The following is a 23,823-nucleotide window of genomic DNA, read 5'->3' as shown; positions in this document are numbered from 1 at the left end:
TTCGTATTAAAATTTATTAGTATTTGTCACTAGTTTTGGAGACTCCAGTTTGCATATTTTAATTAATTAATATGCCTTATGGATGTTGCTTCTACTTGCCATTTAAGAACCACTAGCAATAATGTTCCTTCCAACTCTCCGGTTGGCAAATAAAGATGTGGCTTCTACTTGCTGTTTAAAAAACCCTACAATCAATAATGGGTTTGCGGTGGAAAAATATCCATTGTCAAAAATAATGTGGACGGAACTAAAGAGGAAGAAAAACAAAAAATTACGATAAAATCTCTTTGTCGGTAAATTAAAAAATACAAACGAATAAGATGAAGATTACATTTATACAGCAATAAGGCCTATAAGTAAATGATTAATGATTATTGCTCGAGACTAAATTTAAGTTACTATCCTGTTGGGTTTGATGGGCTCATTCCTTTCATGGAAATATAATACATTTCTTGGGATCTGATCTGTCATTTCTGAAACCATAATACTAATTATTTAACGTTTCAGCCTCCCTAACGACTTGAACTCAAGATTTGTAAGTCTTTATGTTGCAAGATGAGAATCATTGACGGACGTCCAGACTTTGCATATATATCTCGAAGCTCATCTCAATACTCTAAATTACATTCCTAGTTTGAAAATTATGTTCCCTGCAAGTATATTCATTAAAATGCCACCAAAATTCAGGTGGTGGGTCTATAGTCAGAATGAAAAAGAACAGGAAACTCACATAGGCCACAATTTAAATGGTAAACCTGGAATAAAACGCAATGACGAAAGTCTAAAAGCCAGATGGATGTTTGCTACAACTATGCAACAATCGAACCCATTCAGTTCAAAAGCTATATTATGCAGAAAGTCCCGTAAACTATAACGTATAGGCAAAGGATGACAAGAAATGCATCGTCTCACCGTCGGATCTTCTTCAATTAAAATCCAAATGAAGAAAGGGGGAATCATGATTTTGGTTACTGAGTGCAAGAATGAAGGGGAGAAGAAGGGGAAGCAAAATTCATGGGTAAAAACTTCATCTTCCCTTATATAACTGAGCATATCTGTAAGATTACACAAAATGGGCTCACTACCTTGAGCTAAATGTTGCATTAAGGAATTGATCGGTAAAACACCCCCCCAAGGCCTAGTAAAATGAGACAAATGTACAAGGGAGAAATGAGAGTGAAATGAATAAAATTATCGGTTTCCAATCTCTTCCAAATAAGCCTTATCTGCATTGGCAAGACGATTCTGGAATAAAGACCACTCATTTTTGCACCTCGCTCTCACCTGTCAACATAGAGAAGATAGAAAGTTATAAAATTTACACATGTAGTGCTAATTGTAATAAGATAATTTTAAAAAAGAAAAATTATCAACAGTTGACTGCAAACAACAGTATATAAGAACATAAATATACATACTCCTTCCCATGGAGCTTTTCCATTCTCTGCCTGGCCCTGAAATTTTACAGAAGAGTAATGAGACTGTAATTAAGAGAGGTACAAAAAAGAGTATGTTTTGCGTATTCAGCAAGGGAACTGCAAAAATCAAACAATGTAAATTGTTTTATATGAGATAGTGTTGCAGTTGAAAAGGTTCCATTCTATGCCATGTTACCATCAAATAAAGAATTTAACATTGACAGCCATTAGTCCTTTTTCAGCTCAAAAGTCGAATAACTTGTTTGATGAAAATTTGTGCTGTAATGACTCTGTTAAATTAAATTCATACAATATTGATTGCTAACAGCATGAAATTCATTCTTATCAAATCCATGCCACTACATTCACAGCTGTGGCCAACCCACATGCTTTACAGACGGAGAGAAGTTTGACAAGTTGAACACGACTCACCTGACTGCCAAGTGAAGGAATGACTTGATGAATTATCCACTGTGAATCAACCACACCAATTTTTTCATGTGCAGGCTGTGGGACAAAACAAGTGCGATTAAAATTCAAATCAAATAGGATGTCTCGGTGATTTAAAAAATACAGAGATTTGGCTGTCACAATCCTGTCAGGTATATTGTACACTGAAAATAAAATCAATATTATTTTCTGAACCAGAAACTGCCCAACCTTTCAAGTTCACGTGAGCTAAACCAAGTTACACAACATATTTATGAGAAGAAGCCTATAACATATATGCATAAAATATAATTGTCACAGAAGCAGTCATGACAAATCCCAAACATACTGTAGGAGATATAAACATTTACATACATTCATATATCAGTACATACGGACACAAAAATATATGTATATATGCTCTGTATGTAAATTTCCATACATTCACAATCCTTGTTCTATAAGGGCCTAATTGCCCTTTCCAAAATATCTAGACAATCTGAACATAGTCCACTTTCAACTTTAAAAAAGGAAGAAATTAGGAAAACCACTAACCTCCACACATCTTCTTAGAGCAAAATCCAATCCCCATCCATGCACCAAGTCATTCTACAAGCATACAATTTAGTATTGTTAAGTTGCTGAAATATGAAAAGTATTAAGAAGGATCCTATATAATTAGAACAGGAGCTAGGCTGCTAGGTTGATGATCCTTACATAGTATTCTCCTATCCCATCCACTTATTCAAGAAGTCATTAACAAATGATAGCTAATCTTATTTGTTCATAAAAGGCAATTTCCTTTTTTTTTCCCCCTTTTTGGGAAGATGATGTATGTAAATAAGTTGTAAAGTTCATTTACATGTACATAATCAGTGAGACGATCTATAAATGCCTGGAAGATAACAATTTACACGTTTATAATTAACCTAGCCACTCATATCAATCAAAATACCTGAATCATATGCCACACACAACGCCAAGCTTCCCGAGAAAATACAGGGGCCATAATTTCCACAAAGCTGAAAGAAAGCAAGAGACATTATATATATGAAAGATAAATTGTACTTGAAAAGATTCCTTAATTGTTGGGGGGCACATACATCTTTTGCACTAATCATATAAAAGGTTGACAAGTGAATGCAGTTATAAACAAATTCTTTCAATAAATTTGGATTCCTCATGAAATTTTTACTACTTATTCTCTGTGCCTACCTTACCCTACATTTAAATAATATGTGCAGTTGGCTTTTTGACAAAACACAACTAGACCACAACTCCCTATCAAATTTGAGTTCTCAATCTAAAGATGATCTGTTAAATGATAAAATTATGCATAATGGTTAATACAATGCCTAGTAGGAAATGTTTAAGCTATCACAAAGGTTACGCTTCAAGTGTTCGGCATAAAAATCCCTAGATATGTCAGAGTTCACAAGTGTTCTTTGGCAACATCTCACAAGCAGCAGAGAGAAAGAGAGGAGAGAAGGGAGAGATGGAGAGCATACGCAGCACATGGAGGCAAATGTGGGTCACTACACCACCCTGGTTTCTCTTCTGTAACCCTGTTCACGAATTGAGACATGACACATTAAAAACTGATATAAAAAGAATAGTCCAGCAACACCCATCCGCCATATTAATATTAGAAATACACGCAAAGAGAGCTATAAAGCCTACTTGTGAACCTCTTGGTCACCCCTCCTTTTTGTCATCTGCCATGTCAATCCATTATTGGGCTCAAGACCCGGCTGAGAGATGTCTAGACCATGTTTTTTAACCAACTCCATGTACCTGGTTATTCATCCAGAGAAAATTAGAAAGAAACATATAACGGTTAAATTTGACCAGAAACCATAACTGCTAAAAAGACCTTACTTGTCCCCATTGAAGTGTTCAACTCCAAGGTCTTCATCCCAGATAAAAATATATTCATAAGCAGCCACAACATCAGGATGCAAAAACCTTTTTGCATACCACCTGCAGAACATATACAATATAAAAACAACAGTGGGTTGAAGATATATCACCTGAATCTCAAATGATTCAGCAAAGGATTAGCTTGATTGGAATTCAGTACAACATGTAAGGCCTTTAACCTAACCATTTTGTTTGTCTCCTTATGCTGACATGGATTGCACTCTTTGACCACTCAAATTCGTCCCATTGACTTGTTTGTCCATCGTAGTGAAAAAGCATAATTTGAAAATCCTCAGAAAACTACCACAATTTATAACAGCACAAATCTCAGCAGCGCAAAAGTAAAAATCATAATTCAAAGAAACAAAAAGAAGAAGAAAACGGGAAGAAAGGATGAGCATTCATCAGTACAAAACCTTTTTCACCATTCTATCAATATTTTTCTTCTGATTCAAACCGACAGTTATTGTTAGCAAGTACTTCGGCTTTTTCTTTAGATCCTGCAGATTTCAGGGAATTTAACATGAGAAGATTCCCAGAAACTAGAAAGTTAATCCACACGAATAATCAATAAAGAAGTTCAACTAGGAAATTCTTCAATCCGGCCGTCACTGTCAACATGCTCACATATGTCTGAAATGCAATTTGAGCACCAAAATTTAAAAGAGGGGGGTGGAGGGGAAGGAACCTAACATAAGATTACATTTACTAATTCATCCCACTAAGTGTTAAATGGAATTATCAAATTTTAATCTAAATGAATCAGAAATAATGAACTGGAAACTGTATCCTCCATGTGGCATTACTAAGGCTTCTTAGATCTTGGCTGTCCATGCAAATGGACCTATAGGGTACTCATAATTGAGTCCCTTAAAATGCATAATTTACTGATTCCTGCAATTCAAAATATGCATAGTATGCATGCATATGGTCTCAAGCCATCACTGGTACCATACATATACCATAACACAAGAAAAATAATTCCTGTTTTTAAGCTGCACTAAAAACAGGATCAATAATGTCCAGAGTTCCAGCTAATGCCAGTCGGCTATCATATTGATAAGATATTAAGTCATTAAAAGTCCCAAAGCAAGCATTGATATTTTCATACAATTATATATCATACCTCACTGGGTTCACCCCACAATCTACGCAAGAAAAAATCGGATTCTGACACAACAATTCCTGGAGGTAGTAACTCCGCCCCACGAGGATTTGTTGAAACATATATCTGCCGTCCAGTGGATAAAGACACAAACAAATTATCAAACTTAAGTTTATTTTTTAAGCTGACAAATATATGGCTTTATTAAAGCAGCAGCCATATTGAAATTTAAAACATCCAAAAAGAGGTAGACGAGAAAAAACCTGCTAAGGAGAAATTACCACTGAACAAAAGTTTGCTTTGTAGTCCATGAGTTTAAAAATTAAAAAATATTAAGTATTAATTAGTTTGGGTTTTGATTGGTATATAATACAAAATTGTGCAAGTAGGAATCATGAGAGGGGATTTTGAATCAGTATTATTTTAAGCTTAAATCGGTATATGACAACAATTTTTGGAGATAATAACTCTGACCAGAGGCTTTGTTGAATCATGCTAGGGGACAACAAAGAAAGACAAGCAAATAATTAGACTGAACTAAACTTCTGCAGCGACATAATGAGCCTCAAAGCCATAAACAAAATCTACCCAATATAAATTATCAGAGAACAAAAGCATCCTTATTGGCTTAAAAATTTTAAGGGTAAACAATTGGATTATTGCTTTTAGTGTATATTTATTTGGCATACAACACAATAATGGAAAATTAAACAGCAGAAGTAAAAATTAGAATCTGGGAATAATTTGTGGTGTAATAAATCTGCCCAAGGAAGATCCTTAGAAACACAATTCTTGGGAATATAAAAGCAGATGACCTAGTCAATAATTAAAACTTATTAGAAAAATTGCAACTGAAAAAAAGTTCTTTATTTGCCTAAAACTTAAGGATAAACAATCTGAGTACCTTTTTTCTAACAGAATACATGCTTTTCATATAGCATAATAATGTTCAAGGTTTCAGTCAAGAACCAAAACTCGTTAACAAAGTTGGATTTTTATTGAATTGTTGTTGTAAATGATAAAAGGAATGACAAAAGACATGTACTGAATCACGACATTGTGGAAGGAGGTAAATCTTTGGTTCAAACCATAAGCAAATCAAGAATAAGAACATATTGAAAAGACTATTACCCTCGGACTTGACCCATTAGAAAAAGGAGATTCGCTAATCTGATTTATGTTTTCTTCTTTACCAGCGATGTCAAACGATGTACTAATGCTTGTTGGAAGATGAATCTGCAAGAGCCAATAACAAATCAAAATGGATGATAGTTTCCAACTGCAGCATAGGTATAAACCAATGGAGGCCAATATACCTTACTGAAGGAAACTGATTGAAATGATCTACCAACAAAATATCCAATGAGAACTCCTATAAATGTTGTGATAATAAGCCTGCCACCATCATTTGTTTTTTTAAGGAAACCACTGGAATGGAAGGGAAAAAAATAAATAAATAAGAAAATGTTGGCAAACTCACCACAATAAAACAGAGGTTTTTGAATGCAAATTTGAGGAGACGAAAAGAATATACAAGCAAAAACTATTATTAGCATAGAAGTATTTTAAACCTGCGATGTGATGTGCCCATTTATTAATACACTCAATTCAAAAGGTCAGATGTCCAGGAAAATAAAACACCTCCTCAAGCACCTCCTGAAGCGAAAATCTCATTCTCTGCTTCAAGCAGGTAAGTAGGCTCCGCGATGACGCATGAACCCTGATAAAAAAGATACATTCATAATAAGGGTAACAAGTAAGCACTAAGCACATTTGAACAAAAATCATAAGTTTCCTCAATATACAACATGTAGTTTCTCCAAAAATCACAATACATATAACCTGTGTTTTACGCATGCGCATGTGTATAAAAGATCAATTAGACAATAATTTGTAAAAAGCAGTTTCAAACCGTCGCCTAGCCTAACAAAGAGAATAAAAACTTATACAAGTATTATTAGTCTTGCTATATAACAATCTCAGGACACCAGAAAACAGCAAGAGTGACGATAAATACATTTAACAACAGTTTTTTTTTTTTTTTCCCCAAAGGAATCTTCATAATATCCTCAAAAACAAACACAGTTCATAAAAATGAACTACACAACAAAACTATTGTCGATGATGTAGCTATAAATACAGTATTTAAGATGCAGTCCAAGTAACTATGAAACCACTCAAAGCCAAACACACACTAAACTACTAACAGTGAACAAAATTAGGCTATTGAAACACTAAATTACAGCATTTCAAAGTTGATCTGTTTAAACAGTAAAATTTCATTCGATTTTCAATTTTGAAAAAAACGCAAAAATAACTGCTGCTGGTGCGATCTCAGTATCATACATCAATACAGACGGTTCCGAAACAATGCGTAATTAACAATCAAAAGCAAGAACAAATCACATTACATAATTCTCGTTATCGAACTTATCAATTACAGTAATCAGTAAAATTTCAGAAAAAAATTCGACGAAAAAAGAAATGAGAGAGCTTTGGTTTCGTAATTAATACTCACGAGCTTTCGCGTCGATCTTGAGAGAGCGAAACGACGGTGTTTTGATAAAAAAAGGTTTCTGTTGGTGAGAGATCAGAGAGAGAGAGAAGAGGAGAGAATAAAGAAGAGAGACACCTGGTGTGTGTTGTTTTATTGTAGTTGTGTGTAGTGGGCTGGAATTGAAACTCAAATCAAAACTTTTGTTTTTGTAATTTTTTAATCGGACGATATTGCCCCGCCTTTATTTTTGAATTTGCAGGTAAGTTTTGATAGTGGTACGGGCAAGTTTGTTCACCAGTTTTGTGGCCCAATCATTGTGTGCCACGTAAAAGATATTCCTACGGGAGTCTCAAAAGTTTTTCTCTTTCTACATCTATATTTATTTATTAGTTTCTTGATCAAGAGACCGCTTTATGGCAAACAAATGTTGGTACAAATAAAGCATTATTATTATGGCAATAAATAAAACTGGGCTGGTTAGGAATATTCTTTTTCTTTTTAATTTTTTATGGGGTCAGAAAAAGTAGACTGTTTTTCAAATCCCAAATAATAAATGACTTCAATATTTAAATAGCAATAAATGGTTTTTTAAGGAAAATAATAAATGGCTGGACAATATTATTATTTTAATGTTGGCTTTCGTGAAATTAGACCATGATCTTTATCGTTTTCAACAATTTATTGCAAAAGCACAAAGCAGACTCGGAGTGGGAAACATTCTTTGAAAGAAAATCAAAAGGAAAATTAAACATTGTTTGAAAGAACAATGATTTATGTACAATAAAAAAATTGTCTAATGATGAAATTTTCTTTTGTCTTGTGATGAAATTTTTTTATCTTATAATGATGGTGTACTAATTGTAGTAATAACTAACTGTGGGTACGCATATCATTATCGTATTTGAAAATTGATAACTGTTTTCGAAATATTCTTGATTTTTGAAAAAAATTAGTATTTAAGTCAATAATAAATCAGAGATGGGTTGTGTCATTTTAAAAGCTTATGAATAAATAGTAATGATATGTTTCCTAAAATTAGACTCTTTGGAAGTCATTCATTAATTGGTGCCAAGAGATTATTTCATTAACAATAATATTAAAAAGTTAAGTATCATTATAAGTTTGTAAGCATATCATTATTTTTTGTTCGTAATAGGTTTTTAAGATTACACGACCCATTTCTAATTTATCATTGACTTTAATTCTAATATTCCAAAAAAGAATTCTTTATTTTAAAATGAATTTGTATTCTTTTGCTTTAACCTTTTGATAAAATATGATACAAAACCTATTTAATTATTATTTGGTATCAAAATAAATCAACGCCATGTGGCAATATTTAGTGTGAAAAATAATCTATAACAACAGTAACGATATAGTTTGATTACAACACTCAACTAGAGATAAGGATAAGCCTAGAGAAATGAAAGTAAAATTGGAAGCCATAATATCACAGATAAAAGGATACTCACGCTAAAGAAATGAGATGTATATTCATGGAATTCTAATTTTAATTTGATGTTCATATATATTTTAAAAAGATTTATACACACACATAAAACATCACCTATATTATAAAAAAAATATATTTGTAACATCGCATATATTATTTTTCTTTAAGTTTCATTTGTTTTGTTACAACGATACTTAATTCTTAAATAATATGATTATATCACTATAATTGACTCATCTAGTCATCTTTGCCATCTGGCAGATAACTACTTTTACTAACTTAGCAATCTAATTTCGAGGTTTGTTAACAGGCAGAAAGAATATTATTGAAATTGATTGAAAAACGAAAAAAAAAAAATCGTACTATATTATAATCTAATCTGACCCCCCCTTTTTTATTTTTTTATACATTAAAATAGATTTGATAAATTAGCTCGATTATATTATACCTATACACTACGTACGTTGGGAGACTTGATGTGCTTGCAACGTTGACGTTTGTCATTTGGTGGATTGACTAGCAGTCTAGCGCAGAAGCACTTTGTTCTCTGTAAATCTTGAAATAATTCTATCTACCTCGTCCGAGAATTTTATACACTTACATATTTTCTACAAGAATTATTACAACTTTTAGTATTTTGAAAATCTTGGTATAAAATTTCAAAAATTTGTACATTGTCTAGAACATAATTTTTTAATTTCATCATTTATGATATTGACAGACTTTTAATGGACCAAAGAATTTGAATCTTCTTAGACCTCACTCGTTTTCTCGTATAAGACATGGGAAATTCCTTTTTAATATATATAAAGAGAGAGACACACACATACGCACATATCTACATAGGTAGTGTTTGAAATTGAGATTGGACAGTTGTAGTTTTCAAGTTACAGTACTAAAATATTTGGTAAATGCTAACTGCTGTACCTTAAAAGCTACATTGATATAATTTCTTACTTGTATCATGAAATTTTTTTTAATCCTTTAACAATTTTATCAAAATATTATTTAAAATTTATATTTACTACATATTATTAACTTTTATTTCATAATTACATTTTTTTTTCACAGCAGTTGTAGTTTAAAGTTACAGGACCCCATTCCCAAATGTACCTATAGTCTTTTTTCAATGTAGGCACCCCATTTTTTTTTTTTTTATGTGGATACACATTTTAGGATTAAGATTCTCTCATGATCTAATCTCCTCCTGAGCAAAAATACACATGGGTGATTGGCAGTTAATAAATGAATAAAATGAAAAAATTAAATTCTACCCATATATTATCACTTAAATACACATGACACATGATCATTAAAAAATTATCAGCGCTCATATCAGGAGAGGATCTTAATTTCACATTTTAACATGTGTTTTAATAGAGTCAATTTCTAATACTTTTGAACTGCACGACTTTATATTGTACTGAAAATTAACTCCATTAAATCGTATAACTTACTAGTGTGTCGCATTAAAAAAAGAAAAAAAAAATATATATATATATAATGAGTTTAGATTTATATGTAAATTCCTATGTCTTTTGAATTTTAGTAATGTTTGCACTTAATATACAACTTATATTTGCTTTCTATCATTGGATCATTTGTTTGTAGTTTCTACCACATACAATAGCAATTAAGCAACGTTGTTACGTCGCTATCATGATCACAAATGGACAGTGATTAAGTTTCAACTTAGTATTATTCATCGAACTTTTTACCATTGGGTCATCATTATTTTTAATTTTATACTCAATAGTCATGTGTGTTGATATTAGTGACAACACATAAATATTAAATAGAATATGGGCACACACCACCACGATGATCACAAATGAACAGTGATTGGCCACCAACAAAAATAAAATGAGACCTTACCGAAGACTCAAAAAAGAGATAAATGATTCAGTATTATAAAATTTCATCCCATTGTTATCACCATATCAGTTTTGCTCTTTTTTTTTTTTGTTTTTTGTTATGCGATTTGCTTATTACACCCATCAATCTATTCTTAGACGTTTAACCATAACCATAAGCTCCTTGCCGGTAAATAGAACAATAATTAGCTTTTGGTGATTAGTCACGCGTGTATCAAAAATCAAACCACTAAAATTTACTTCATGATGCTTCATTTACATATGATATTGACATGCACCAAAGATGTTAGTTTGACTCTTTAGGTTATTAGTCAATTTTATTTTGTTGTATTCCCGCCACCTGCAGCATTAATATAACGAGTGCTTAATTATGTGCCTAACTAAAGATTTTAAGAGAGCAAAGTACAATTGTTTAATTCTTTTTCTTTAATAGACAATTATGAGAGCCAATTTTGGCAATATTGATTGATAACTACTTAGCAAATTCTTCTTCTCCTCCTCTCCAACAATCATATGTATCAACAAACTAAAGCAAGGACCAAAAATTACAATTAAAGTAATATATCATTTGAAAGAAACAAAGAATTAATAATAATCAATAATCACTGTTCAAATGTTTTCAGAATTTCGAGCACCGCGATGGGAGACCTGTTTGATGGTCAACCATCACAATCTCCGTAGCGTTGTCACATCTTAGCACATCTTGACCGAGCTTGGCACCAGCAGCCTTGAGACCCCTTAGAGAAATAGGCTGGTTGAACAAGTTTAGTGATGGCAGTTTTGAACCTGGAGGGAGCTTTCCATTTGGCAACAACGCTTTGAAATCATCTTGCAACAGTGGCACCTCAAAATCTGACTTGTCATGCCTAACGACGTTATCTTTTGAGCTGATATGAGCCCCTGGTTCCATGTGGTTAGTCGAAAAACTTGCCTGGTTTGGGAAATTCGGATAGAGACTGACATAGCCTCGAAGATACATCATGTCTATCAGGAACTTTTTCCAGGAAGCTTGCCAACCATTTGTCCTGGATTTGGGAATCTGAACTGGGTTTGCTTTTGCGTCTTCGGTGAACCTCATGTGCATGTAAACATAGAATTCTCTCCATTGCTTGGGGAAGAAGACAGCTCCCCAACTGCAGGGTAGCTGGTGGAGATATGGTGTGTTTGGATGAATGTGCTTGAAAAATTCAGTTGCATTCCATTTAGGCCTTTCTTTCACCACTTCAACTATTCTAGGAGTGTAAAGAGAGATCGAAGAGAGTTCCGGGAGTGAAATTTGAGGATCGTAGTGGTATGCCAAGAGAGCGTATTTGATCCATAAGTAGAAGTATGGAGAGACTTCGATGTCATCTTCGAGGAGCAGGCCAAAATCGTCATCAGATGCAGGGTACCAGCTTTCACTGACTGCTCGAATTAGGCCACCCTGGATGATTCTCCTTCGGAGAGTTTTAGGACCATGAGGCCAGTCAAAAGTGCTTACAAGTTTAATAGTTGCTTCGTCAACTTTACTGTCCATGTTAAAGCTGATAGGAACCTCATCACCAAGATAGTAGGCATTGCTGAGAGATTTGAGAAGCCTTGTCAAGGAATGTACGCGGTTTTGAGTAACTATGTTGACAGAAATTCGCATCCGGTTCCAATCTGCATTACACTAAACTGTTGAGTACTTGGTTTAAGCTAAACAAAAATGCATTAATACAAAAAGTTACCAGTATTATTATTGCATTATTGAAAAAAATGATTGATGCTTACTTGGCAATGCTGCGGATCTTAGATCAGCCATCCAAAGAACTTTTGTAATAGATGGTCTTGGCAAAAGAACCAACGTTGTGCCATTTGACTTTGTTTCGGTTGCCATCTTCAAAGCTTTCTTCACATTAGAATCAATGTCAGCAACCGTGATCACGACGCTGGGGTTGTGAATTTTGATCAATCCCTTCATGCTAGAGAACACAGCTTGCACCACTGGCACCTCCGAGTTTGAGACACCCGATAGAGCACCAATTGTCAAATCAAATATCTTGAACCTTCTCTCTTTGCAAACCAACTTAGGCCAATTGAGTGCACTTGCAGCATCTTCGCAAGGGCAAAAGTTCCCTCCTGAGACTACAATGTAAGCCTTCTTGCCAACAGTAGACCTGAATTTTTCGAGCAATGGTGCCAGCGCGCGAACTTCATCAACAGAATGAGCATAGAAGAGTGCATCAATCTTTTGAGGATACATTGCAGCCCATTGAGTAATGTAACCGGTAGAAAGAGCTTTCCACCATTGGTCGTCGCGAACTTGAACAACGTCCTTGAAGATTACTGTGGTTTCGGATACATAAGCAAGTCTGTGCTCACTGTCACCCCATGTTGCCTTGTCATTAGGATCAACTGGAAGAACAAATGAGCCTGCATTTCTGTATTTCTGAAGCTGATAGCTGCAATTTTTTATGAATTTAAAAGTCAGAACAGTCTTGAATTACTAATTATACTTAATGTTATGTCGTATTTCCATTTCAATTCAGCAATGGTATAAAAATTTAATTCATGTGAACCATATCTCAGAAACGGGCACATAGAACACATAATGCTACAAGGAATCTCAAAAAGTGAGCTCTCTTTCCAACAAAGTTGTTTGGCTTCCTCTACCAAAATTGAATGTGTGTAATTTGAAAGTAAACAATTTACAGCAGACAAAATTGGAGATACAGAGTTGATATTAAAGGAAACAAGATGCAGGGCACCCATGCTTTATCTGAAAAATATCGTAGTGACATCTTCCAAATTAATAATAAAAATAGCTCGTGCTAAAAGATTCTTCTGCGGGAATTTTATTAAAGTCAGACACTGGTTAATTTGAATTTTATAGTACATGAATGCTGAATGCTCTCTGAGTCAACTTCAACTCAATCCATTGCCTAAATTAATTAGTTAACTAACGATGAACCATCTTAACAAATGATGAACTGTCGGATAAAATCAATATCGACCTAAGGCAATCAAATTAAACTTGATAATGAAAAAAATTGGTTTTTTGTTATTACCGACTCAAAATTATATAATTAAATTGCATATATATTAATGAACAGGTGAACAACCCAATAAAAGTTCTCATTTTGTTTTGGTCAAAGCAATGCTAATGAGATCAGAAACAGCCTCCCTTTAAGCTTACTCAATGCTTTACAATTTTAAAAATAACTCAAATGCCTGCTTTGGTAAACCCTTGTTTTAATACTAATTACATGATTCATGAACTTGTAAAAATATGTATTATGCTGAATGACAAAGATTAAAATGAAAAAAAAATGAGTTAGGATTTCGTTCACGATAAAGATACCTGAGATGAAGATCTTCTCCAGTCATGAAAGTGAATGGTGTCTCGATAAAAAGTGTCTTCACGAGCTCTGCTGAGAGAAACCAAGAGCTAGAAAGAAAATCAACCTGAACAATTTTATCAACTGTGATATCATAAGCAGGGTCAGGCAAGTATAGCCCAGCCTCCTTTGATCGAAATTTTCTATAACTTGGGAAGGTAAAATCTTTTTGCCTAAAAGGCAAAATCCTTCCAATGCTGCCCAAAACTGAATTCTTGTACTTCTCAGTGCCTGCTACATGTGACAAAATTTGTAGCATTTTTCTGCCCGGAATCATGTCATCGTCAACGATATATACAAGATCAGCTTCAGTTTGTAAAGCCATTTGGAATCTGCCATAGTACTTGAAATCATAGCTTGAGCTAATGAAGCTGATTCTGGAATCATTGTAGCTATTTACTATTCTCTTCAACGAGAGCTCATTTGGGCTCCCAAATGAAAGCACCCAAACATGTTGAAATGGAAGGGTTTGTTGAAGCAATGAATCAAGCTGTGCACAAAGTGTTTTTCTTTTGAAGTGGTTTAAAATTACTGTCACTTTTGGTCTATTTGGACCCTTCAAATCCCACTTAGATTTCATTGCCATAAGCTCATTTAGAGTCTCAGTGCCAATGGACTTGCTCTGAAAGTCCAAAATCTCTTTATACAACTCTGTCTTCACCTTGATCATTTGCGCGTCATTTGACTTCTTCTGCAAGAAATCTATTTTCTCATGCTCACAGACCTCTGTTGGAGTCAGCAGGGGAGGGATTTCAGCTTTGACAAGAGAAGCAGCTTCCTGGTAGTGATTCAAAACGTGGGGCGTGATGATGAATTGTCTCCAGTTTCTCGCAATCCTTGTAGCCCAAGTGAAGTCCGGTTTGGTTCGCAAATCCACTGCCGGACTCATGTAGTACAGAAGAAATGTTGCGTAAACTGCAAAGGCGAATTGCAGGCAAGTGAGAACTGTCACAAGCCGCGATGAAGCACTCTTGTGTACTTTTAGCTTGCCCTTTCCTCCAACATAATCACTTAGCATCCCTTCCAAGTAATCCCCACTTCTCATACTTGGACTCCGAATTAAGCCCATTTTATAGATTAAAAAAATTGTCACCCTACATAAAAAACAAACAAATTGATTAGCACTAAAAATAAAGCTTAAAACAAGAAACTTGAAAGGATATAAACTTAACACCAACCAGAAGAGGTCAAGTTTAGCTATTAACTTGAAAATGAATAAAAGAAAATTTTGTGTGGTGAAGTTTGAAGACAATGGATCCTGTGCAAGAGCATTTATATAAAAAAGAAAAGGTAGCAGTAGTATAATGTGAAGGTGAAGCACCCCATGAGAAATGCATCAAAGGGTCACATGGGGCTAAACGTTTATATTAATAGAGTGTAAATATTTTAATAATTTGTTGAATTTACGCGTTCCCCTTCATTATCACTCTACAATTTTTTCATACATTTATAAACATAAACCTCCCTTAAGACACCACTTAAAAGCCGGCTTTGCTGCCGCATAAACGGGCTACCCTCGCGTTTTTGGCACAGCCCATGTTTAAAACCCCGGATGGGTTTTTGGTTTTATATGCATTCTCTCAAAACGAAATAGTAATTTTAAAGTAGATGTTGCCAAATCATAATTTCTTTTGTTACTTAAGAACACAAAGTGATTATAATATATGATTAACCTAATAAAGAAGACATGATCTTTGAAACTTTATTGTCAAACCCAAATTAAACCCAAACACGATTCCCCAGATCAAGATAATCTGTCCAAAGAACATTATAACCGAAAAAAATGAAACAAATCATAAGCTATTGGCATGCATTACCTTGTATGTAAAGAAAATGAACACAAAGAAATTAAGAAACAATAGGCCTTTTCTTGTTCAGCAAATGAAGCAATAATAATAGCAGCCTGTGTTCACAAACAAAAGAATATTGTTATTGGCTGACAAGCGGCCACCGCATGGAGTTGCAGAGAAGGGAAGTTTCATTTGTATTAGGGTTGAAGAAGATTGAGTATAAGTGTATAAAAGAGATGCTATGTACACAGAAAAAATTAAAAATACTTAATATATGTCGCCAGGCTTTGACTATGCATGTAGGTATACCCAGATGAACATTACAGAAAACTTTGTTAATGGCTTTTTGCCAAACTTAGGCAAGTTGTATTTCAAGAAATCCATTACCCATGACTAAATTTGCTTGCAGAAGGGATAACTGATCAAGATTTTTAAGTGGGTTTGGTTGCTTGTTGAAGAAAAAATATACGAAAAAGAAAGTATGAACACAAATTCTGTTATTTTCTTTACAAGTCATTTTTTTTTCGGGTGAGTTGCCATTAGCCTTCAGAAGCTAGCCAGCAGGAAGAACGAAAAGTTTAGGCTTGAGAAAATTATTAAGTGATCAAATAATTAATAAGGATGTACTTGCTAATTAATGAATAATTCAATTAGATTAAGAGAAAAGAATATGCTATTGCTATCTTTAAGGAGAGAAAAAAAAAAAAAGCGAACATGTGAAACCAGAAATTTTAGGAAATATCTATTCTAATTTTTAGTAATTAGTTATTGAATTATTTTGTATTTTGTTGAGAATATAAAATGTGCCCACACTTATTGAACTTGAGTTATAACCTAAAAGACTATCGATCACGGATTCAATAATTGAAACTTGATGATTCAGTAAAAAATTTCACTTATGAAATAGTTAAGATATAATTGTTAAACTACAATAATTTTATATACTCTATAAGAGTCATGATCTAATGATTTTCTGTTGCACAAAATATTTTAATTTTAACCAACAATATTTTGTTTACTATCTTATTGGTTTATATTTTTAAAAAACTCTGGGGTTAAAATAAAAAATAAAACGAAATTTTACTAAGAAAAGTTCTAATAAGATTACATTGACTTTTTTTTTAATATATTCAGAAAATTTTATTAAAAAAGATCATTATACAGACAAAGGAGGGTGGTAGCCAAATTAAGAGTACATTGACTTTGAATCATGGCCTCTTTGGGCATTGCTGCTTCTAATTTATAAAGAGATTTTCAAGGTCATGCCATATACTAATTTCGGTGCTTAATTAACTAGCCAACTTGTAATACTTAATTTTTGGCATAACTTGTATTAAAACTTCACTGTTCAAGATTCCATACATGGTCAAATTCAAAACGTAAAATACAGTGATGGGCTATCTCACGTAACACCTATAAGCAATTATTAAGCAGTAACTCAATTCTAGAATTAGACCCTCCAACAGGGTACAATGTGTGATTCCTAAGCATGGCGTATAAATTATAATCATAGTAAAAGACGGCAGTTCAGTTTCAAACCTAATTTCTTGTCTATGGATTAAACTATTAAACTCAGCACGCTTACTTTTAACTTATTACTTTTTTTTTTAATTATTTTGAACTTAACAAGTTAACAACTTTTAGCATCCTAACTTTTTGATTAACTCACGGAAAACAAAAAAAAAATGAAAATTTTAACATACCCCCAAATAAATTAACATTTTGCACCGCGCACTCAAAAAAATTGACGTGTTGCACTGCGCCCACAATTCCGTTAATTTTTCAGTTATTTCTAATGGCTCCGTCTAACTTTTAATTGAATGACAAAAATGCCCCTCTATATGAAAAAAAACAAAATTTTTAGCTCATTTAATTTTTTAAGGCTTTTTTTTCAATTGCAATAAAAAAATTTTCTTGTTACATGTATATTGTCATCACTATTATTTTTTCTTTAATTTTTTAAAGATTTTTATTTCAATTGCAATAAAAAATTTTCTTGTTATATGTACATTTGTCACCACTATTATTTTTCCTTTAATTTTTTAAGATTTTTATTTTAATTGCAATAAAAAAAATTCTTGTTACATGTACATTGTCACCACTATTAATTTTCCTTTAATTTTTTAAAGATTTTTATTTCAATTGAAATAAAGAGAATTCCTATTAAAATTAATTTAAGGAATGAACTTCCAATTTTACACCTCCACCGTAAAGCTTAACTAAAAAAATAACGGAATTTGGGGTGCGGTGCAACAAGTCAAATTTATTGGGGACGCGGTGCAAAATGTCAATTTATTTGGGGATAGGTTAAAATTTTCCAAAAAAATATCGAATATAATTGATGTGTGGATATAACTTGTAAGTGAATATGCATTTAAAATTGTTCCGATTAACGAAAGAATTTGTCACTGTTAGTCCCCAATACGACATGCATGTTGGGCAGTGGGGGACCCATAGTCAATAAATCCATTAGCGGGTGTTTTCATATATGCTAGCTAGATACCAAAATTGGATTATGAGCTTGATGCTGATGCTTGTTCATACATAACCATAAAGTCTAACATTTAAGTGGTAATTTATTGTTTTGAAATGAAAGTCAGCACATGACCAACAACTTGAAAGATTATAACAGTACCAAGGCAAATTACTTTTGACTTTTAGGTTAACTTCAATTAGGCATAATTATAGTTCTCATAACTTTTGTTATGAATTGTGAATATTAATTAATTGCGCTACTCATTAATAGGGGCTATCATTTTCTTTTCACTACAATGAATGATAAAAGCCCATTTCGACCCATTTCATAAACTCTCTCTCCATTGACTAAAGATGATTAAATTCAAAAGAGATTACTCGAAGAGTAAAAATTATTGAAAATTTTAAAGCATCACCAAAACATTTAATTTTTTTTTATTATTGAAGGCACTACATGGGTTCCAATAAGCTCTTTAAATGAAATTCTTCAATTGAGATTATTCTTCTCTCTCTTTAATATTGAAGAGTGACTTCTCCTTTTTCAAATAATGTTATAGTATTTTCAATATCATTATTATTGAAGAGAGGGAAGTACAATAAGTACATTATTTAAAAAATGGAGCATAATTAAATTTGGTGAGAGAAGAAATTAATTAAAATAATTAAACTCATCTCCATTTGAAAAGTCTTTTGGGAGAGGGCTTATTTTTTTATTGTTCTATTTGCTACATAAGTAAATAAGTATTTAAAAAATAAAATTAAACGGATCTTTTAGTGATGCCTAAAATCATCATGAAAAACCAACAAAGTGTTGGCTCCACTGGCAATGGAGTCTCCTTAAGTGGCTTGACTGGATTTGCTCCCCAGTTCGAGTCGCAGGGAAATCGTCTGTGTTGGGAGAACATGTGCCTCCCGGTTCGAGCGGAGACTTCTAGTTTGGGTTGTGGTACGACCTTAAAGGTGCCTCCGACAGTTGGGGCCCTCCCCAGAATATCTCGTGGTTAAGACAAAAAAAAAAAATATATCATCATGAAAACAAGTTTACTAACAGTATTTAGCAGCAATTAAACGGATCAAATAGATAAAGAAGGCATTTTATTTTTATTGAAGTTGATAATTGTTGATCACTTGAGTTATTGGTCATGTTGTAAAAACTCTTCTTCCAATCAAATCAGTGTGGCGTACGTCTCGTCTGTGCATTATGTATGAATTTTTGAACCATGCTTGATGATACCTCAAACTATCATCTAGTAGATTGTAATGTGATAAATCTGATATATAGTGCTAAAAGGTCTTTTAGATACATCCTGAATTATATCACATAAAAAGAAAATAGATGTTCCCAAAATATAGAAAGAGAGCATTCAATTCGTCATATGCAAACGTCACATGCCTTTCTGAGCATGCGTGTAGGAGCTCACACACGTGCATGTGCATGTGCCATGAACATGCAAAGCCCTATACTCAAACACATTTTCAGAATTCAGAGTCAAAACTAAACATTCTTCCCTTAATTATAATAATAATAGGACGATGCATGTTAAGGTCAAAACCCTAAACCCTAAGAAAAGTCAACCTTTGATGCTAAACTAATTTGCAAGATCAAGTGCACCTAGATGGTTTGACACTTTTGACTCCGGCCAGGTGTCAGATTTGACGGGCCGTTGAGCTCTGACGATGCCAGAAAATCAGATCTAGTGGAAGCCACCTAAGCCAAGATGCAATCCAATTCTAGTCTTTTATGACCAAACAATTAACGAAAATAATGATGAATCAATGATCAAATCTCGGTATGAGTTGCATTCATGTGCAACTCTTCTTTCCATAAATATATCTATATATGAGTTAATATTTGTATACTTTATCCTAATTAAAAACCGAGTCAATGTGAAGATTTTGGTCTTTATTAGTGTCCTATAAGTGGAGGGATGCCTAATGGATTAATTTTCTATAGGCAATATTTCGCATGGTTTCTAGCCACAGCTCCTTGAAATTAAAGAGAGCCAAAAATTCCAAGTTGATTAACTATTATATTCTTGCAGGACTTTTTAATAATTTGCTGACCCTTGCTGCATGATTTGCCTATTTAGTTTTGGCTTTTGATCATATGAAGCGATCCATAAATGAAATTATTGTTGTTGTTGGTTTATACTATGATGAACAAATTAAACAAAATATTTCATTCCTAAAATGTAGTTTCGGTACTGTAGTGTGACAATATAGTTAAACCATGTGCTGGGTTGCTATATAAGAAAATTATGGATTGAATTTTTGCCCAAAATGTCAAGAAGAAGTCATTTTTTAATATATGGAATTGAGATCGTTAGTTGATAGAATGTAAAAAATAAAGGCGAATCTTATATTATTAATTAACTAAAGTATATGGTTACGTGATTCACGAAAGATCACTCAATATTGGTTAGGCCTTTGTTATGAAATCAAGAGATTGAAAGAATTGGTTCAATTTTTTTTTTTTATTTGTGTCTGTACGTGTGGAAAAAAATATTTTTAGAAAAATAGTTTGCACATTCTTGTTTTCCTTGTAAAATGTATATTTTATGCACAATAAGAATACGATAAGATTAGTACATGATTGAAAAAAGAAAAATGTTAAATGGCAAAAAAAAAAAGAAAAAGAAAATGACGATAGAAACGGCAACTTATGTACTGCTGTTTCATGCTCCCTTCTCTCTCTTACTTTTGGCCATTAGTAATATTAAATAATAATAATAAATGACCAAAAAAAAAGATAATTTGAGCCTTATCAATGCTAAAAAATATTATCCTCTCATAGCATAGAATTATCATTATAGAAATACAGTATATTAAAACCTATTTAACTATTTATACCTTAATGATTCCAAAATTATCATAAATCACATAATTGATTTTTTTAACTATTTGACAAAAAATTGATACGAAAAATTGATTATGTATGAGTGAGAGAAAAAGTTAAATGGGAACTTTGACAATAATATTATCGGCTGGTGGCAATGGCTCTGTTGACTACAAGATTATTATTATTATTTTTTAATAAGAGATCATTAGTTGATCATCAATGAGATAACATATCATCGGTGTGATCGTCATCGGCGACTCTGTTCGTCACAAAATGACTCTTTTTTTTTTAAACAGCATGACTATGCATATCTCACTTTGAGGGGAGTGCCGTTGTAAGATGATATCTATTTTAAAATTGATAAGCCTCAAAATTCCTTAACTTTTGGCTATTTTTCATTATTAATTGAATACTGCTAACATCCAAAAGTAAGAGAGAGAAGAGGGTATGAAACAGTAGCACATGTTGTCGTCTTTATCGTTCTTCTCTATTTTTTTGACCATTTAGCAGCACTCCTAAAAAAATAAAAAATTATAACTGAACTTTTTAATGAAGGTTTAGAATCATGCTACTCCCTTCACTTGCATGGATCTTAGGTTACGTATCGCAACAAGTGCTACTGATTTAATATATATAGTCGTACACGTAAGAAAATGATATATGAGAAATAATCGTATGAAAACCCTAAGTAGAGGCATTCAAGATACAAAGCTTGTGAGGTAAAAAGTAAGATTATTTAAAGATTTTGGACCTAATACTGTGAAAATGTGTCTTCATAGTTTCATCATTTGACCAAACTTTTTCATTAAGATTCCAAATTGATTGAACGAAGGTTTAGTACAATCGTATCAGCCCATTATGAGGCCACCATATCACGTGGCTTGACATCGAAATCAATTACCTTAGAAACGTCTTGATAACCTAAGCTTTCAAGCTGAATATGTGCATATATATTATTTATCAGCTTAAATATTTCGACCAAGTAATCTCTCTAACGTATATATTATTTATCTGCCCATCTACAAATCTGTCCATTTTCTTTGAACTGATTTTTCCTATTGGAGTCTGGGCTAAGTTTCTGGATCTTCTCTGTGTGGCTTTCTTGTCATGAGCCCAATGCTATCTAATAGCCCCGCATTACTTTTGGACTGTAGGGCCCGCCTTGAATTCCGTTTAATAAATAAGTTAAACGGTGGGCCCGCCGAGTTAGTTAGCGGTTATTCAACTTCGATCCGACGCGTCCTACTTCAGAGTAAATAACATTGCCATGCCGTCTTCCCGTAATTACGTATAATGACATGTCGTATATGTTAATTTTCAATAATTTCTTTTATTTGCAAAGAGTACCATAACCATCTTCATACACAAAACAAATCCTGAAGTTTTAATTGAAACACTGTTAGTGAATATTATGTGACCTGAAATAAAAGATTGACAATGACCAAATTTTGCTAAAGCATTTACAGAAAATGCACAAGTGCAAGTTGCTAAATCGCAGTGTATTTTTTTTTTTTTTGGGAGGGGGTGGCGCCAACCTTTTGAATTGTTCTTTTCTTCACAAAGTTTGAAATTTCTTTGTTTAGAGAAAGTGCGCTGGTACCATTTACTTGCTGCTTGGTTTTTCATCATAATCCTTCTAGGCAGGCTCCGGTTAGGCCCAATATTTTATAAAAGCCCATATTTCGTTTCAACATTCAGAATTCAAGAACCAAGAATGGAGACGGCAGTTATATAACCGAAAAACTGAAATGAAACCTTCCCTCCACTTATACTCTCTTTTTTCTATACTCACTCAACTCAGCTTATTATCTCAGCTTCTGCTTTTTATTCGGCCAGTCGATAATCAAGATTCAAGAAGCGTCTCCTTTTCTTTTTTCTCTTCTCTCAAGAACTTGAAATTCTTTGACAAGTCTCTTTCTTTCTTGAAGCAACCAAAATGGCAGCAGTGTTCGGCTTTGGCCAGGTACTCCAAATGTCGAGTCGTCTATCGAAACGATCATCAGAATCCAAATCCCGGCAGATGATTGTCTCGTGAATGTGAAACTTGTATTGCTTTGTGGCGTGGAAACACGTTCCTGGCTGGTAACATTCATTTTTCTCGCTCAGCAATTCATATAATTAATTGATTAATTAGTGCCTAAAAATCTTGTTTTAGGCATCAAGTGAAGTAATTATAATAATTTTCTTTGTCTTAAGTGCAGGAAACACAAAATCGAACAATCATCCTACCCAATACTACATAAGAGTATTAATTCTTGATGAAACAAACATGTCCATTCTTAATTTGTTATTTTTATTTTCATGTATTATATAGTACCGACTTAGTGGTTACCGAACCTCCGAGAATTAGAACAATTAACAATTGCAAATGGTTAGAGATGCGTTGTTATGGATGTAAATCTTTCATGGGTTTCATCAATGTAAGATCTTCAACTAGAGAAACAAAATCTCATTGTATTTCTACTTTCAAGAATTAATTGAGTCAAAATCTTGTTTGAAACTTTGTTACATTCTCCAGGTTGAACCTGAAATTCTCGATTCTTTTTTTTTTTTTTTTTTTTTTTTCAATCCATGCAGGAAGAAGAAAGAACTAGGATCTATTTTTTTTTTTTCAATCCATAATTTTTTTTTTTTAAAAAAAAAAAATTCATTCACTCAGTCAGG

General features: G+C 33.1%; 2 protein-coding genes across 3 annotated transcripts; both read right to left on the bottom strand.

Annotated features, from left to right (window-relative positions):
* Window positions 1-1,011: 1,011 nt before the first annotated feature.
* On the bottom strand, window positions 1,012-7,558 carry LOC102621821 (hypothetical protein). Of its 2 annotated transcripts, none has more exons than XM_006488010.4 (15): window positions 7,391-7,558; window positions 6,444-6,592; window positions 6,189-6,300; window positions 6,004-6,108; window positions 4,894-4,998; window positions 4,184-4,267; window positions 3,952-4,067; window positions 3,726-3,827; window positions 3,528-3,641; window positions 3,356-3,412; window positions 2,803-2,869; window positions 2,403-2,456; window positions 1,851-1,925; window positions 1,419-1,454; window positions 1,012-1,284 (listed from the first exon to the last, which is right to left on the bottom strand). In XM_006488010.4, exons 2-15 carry the CDS (start codon window positions 6,461-6,463, stop codon window positions 1,192-1,194), a joined length of 1,140 nt encoding a protein of 379 aa, XP_006488073.1. In that variant the 5' UTR covers window positions 6,464-6,592; window positions 7,391-7,558; the 3' UTR covers window positions 1,012-1,191. The 2 variants fall into 2 exon arrangements, with proteins under 2 accessions (XP_006488073.1, XP_006488074.1); XM_006488011.4 differs by having other exon boundaries at window positions 6,189-6,267.
* Window positions 7,559-11,197: 3,639 nt separating this feature from the next.
* Window positions 11,198-15,137, bottom strand: LOC102606698 (uncharacterized). The gene is made up of 3 exons (XM_006488580.3): window positions 14,019-15,137; window positions 12,449-13,119; window positions 11,198-12,337 (listed from the first exon to the last, which is right to left on the bottom strand). Exons 1-3 carry the CDS (start codon window positions 15,122-15,124, stop codon window positions 11,316-11,318), a joined length of 2,799 nt encoding a protein of 932 aa, XP_006488643.1. The 5' UTR covers window positions 15,125-15,137; the 3' UTR covers window positions 11,198-11,315.
* Window positions 15,138-23,823: the final 8,686 nt, after the last annotated feature.

The sequence above is a fragment of the Citrus sinensis genome, chromosome 8, assembly GCF_022201045.2.
Source record: "Citrus sinensis cultivar Valencia sweet orange chromosome 8, DVS_A1.0, whole genome shotgun sequence".
NCBI lineage: Eukaryota > Viridiplantae > Streptophyta > Magnoliopsida > Sapindales > Rutaceae > Citrus > Citrus sinensis.
The sequence above is the reverse complement of the archived record's forward strand: the minus strand, read 5'-3'. Positions and strand labels throughout refer to the sequence as shown.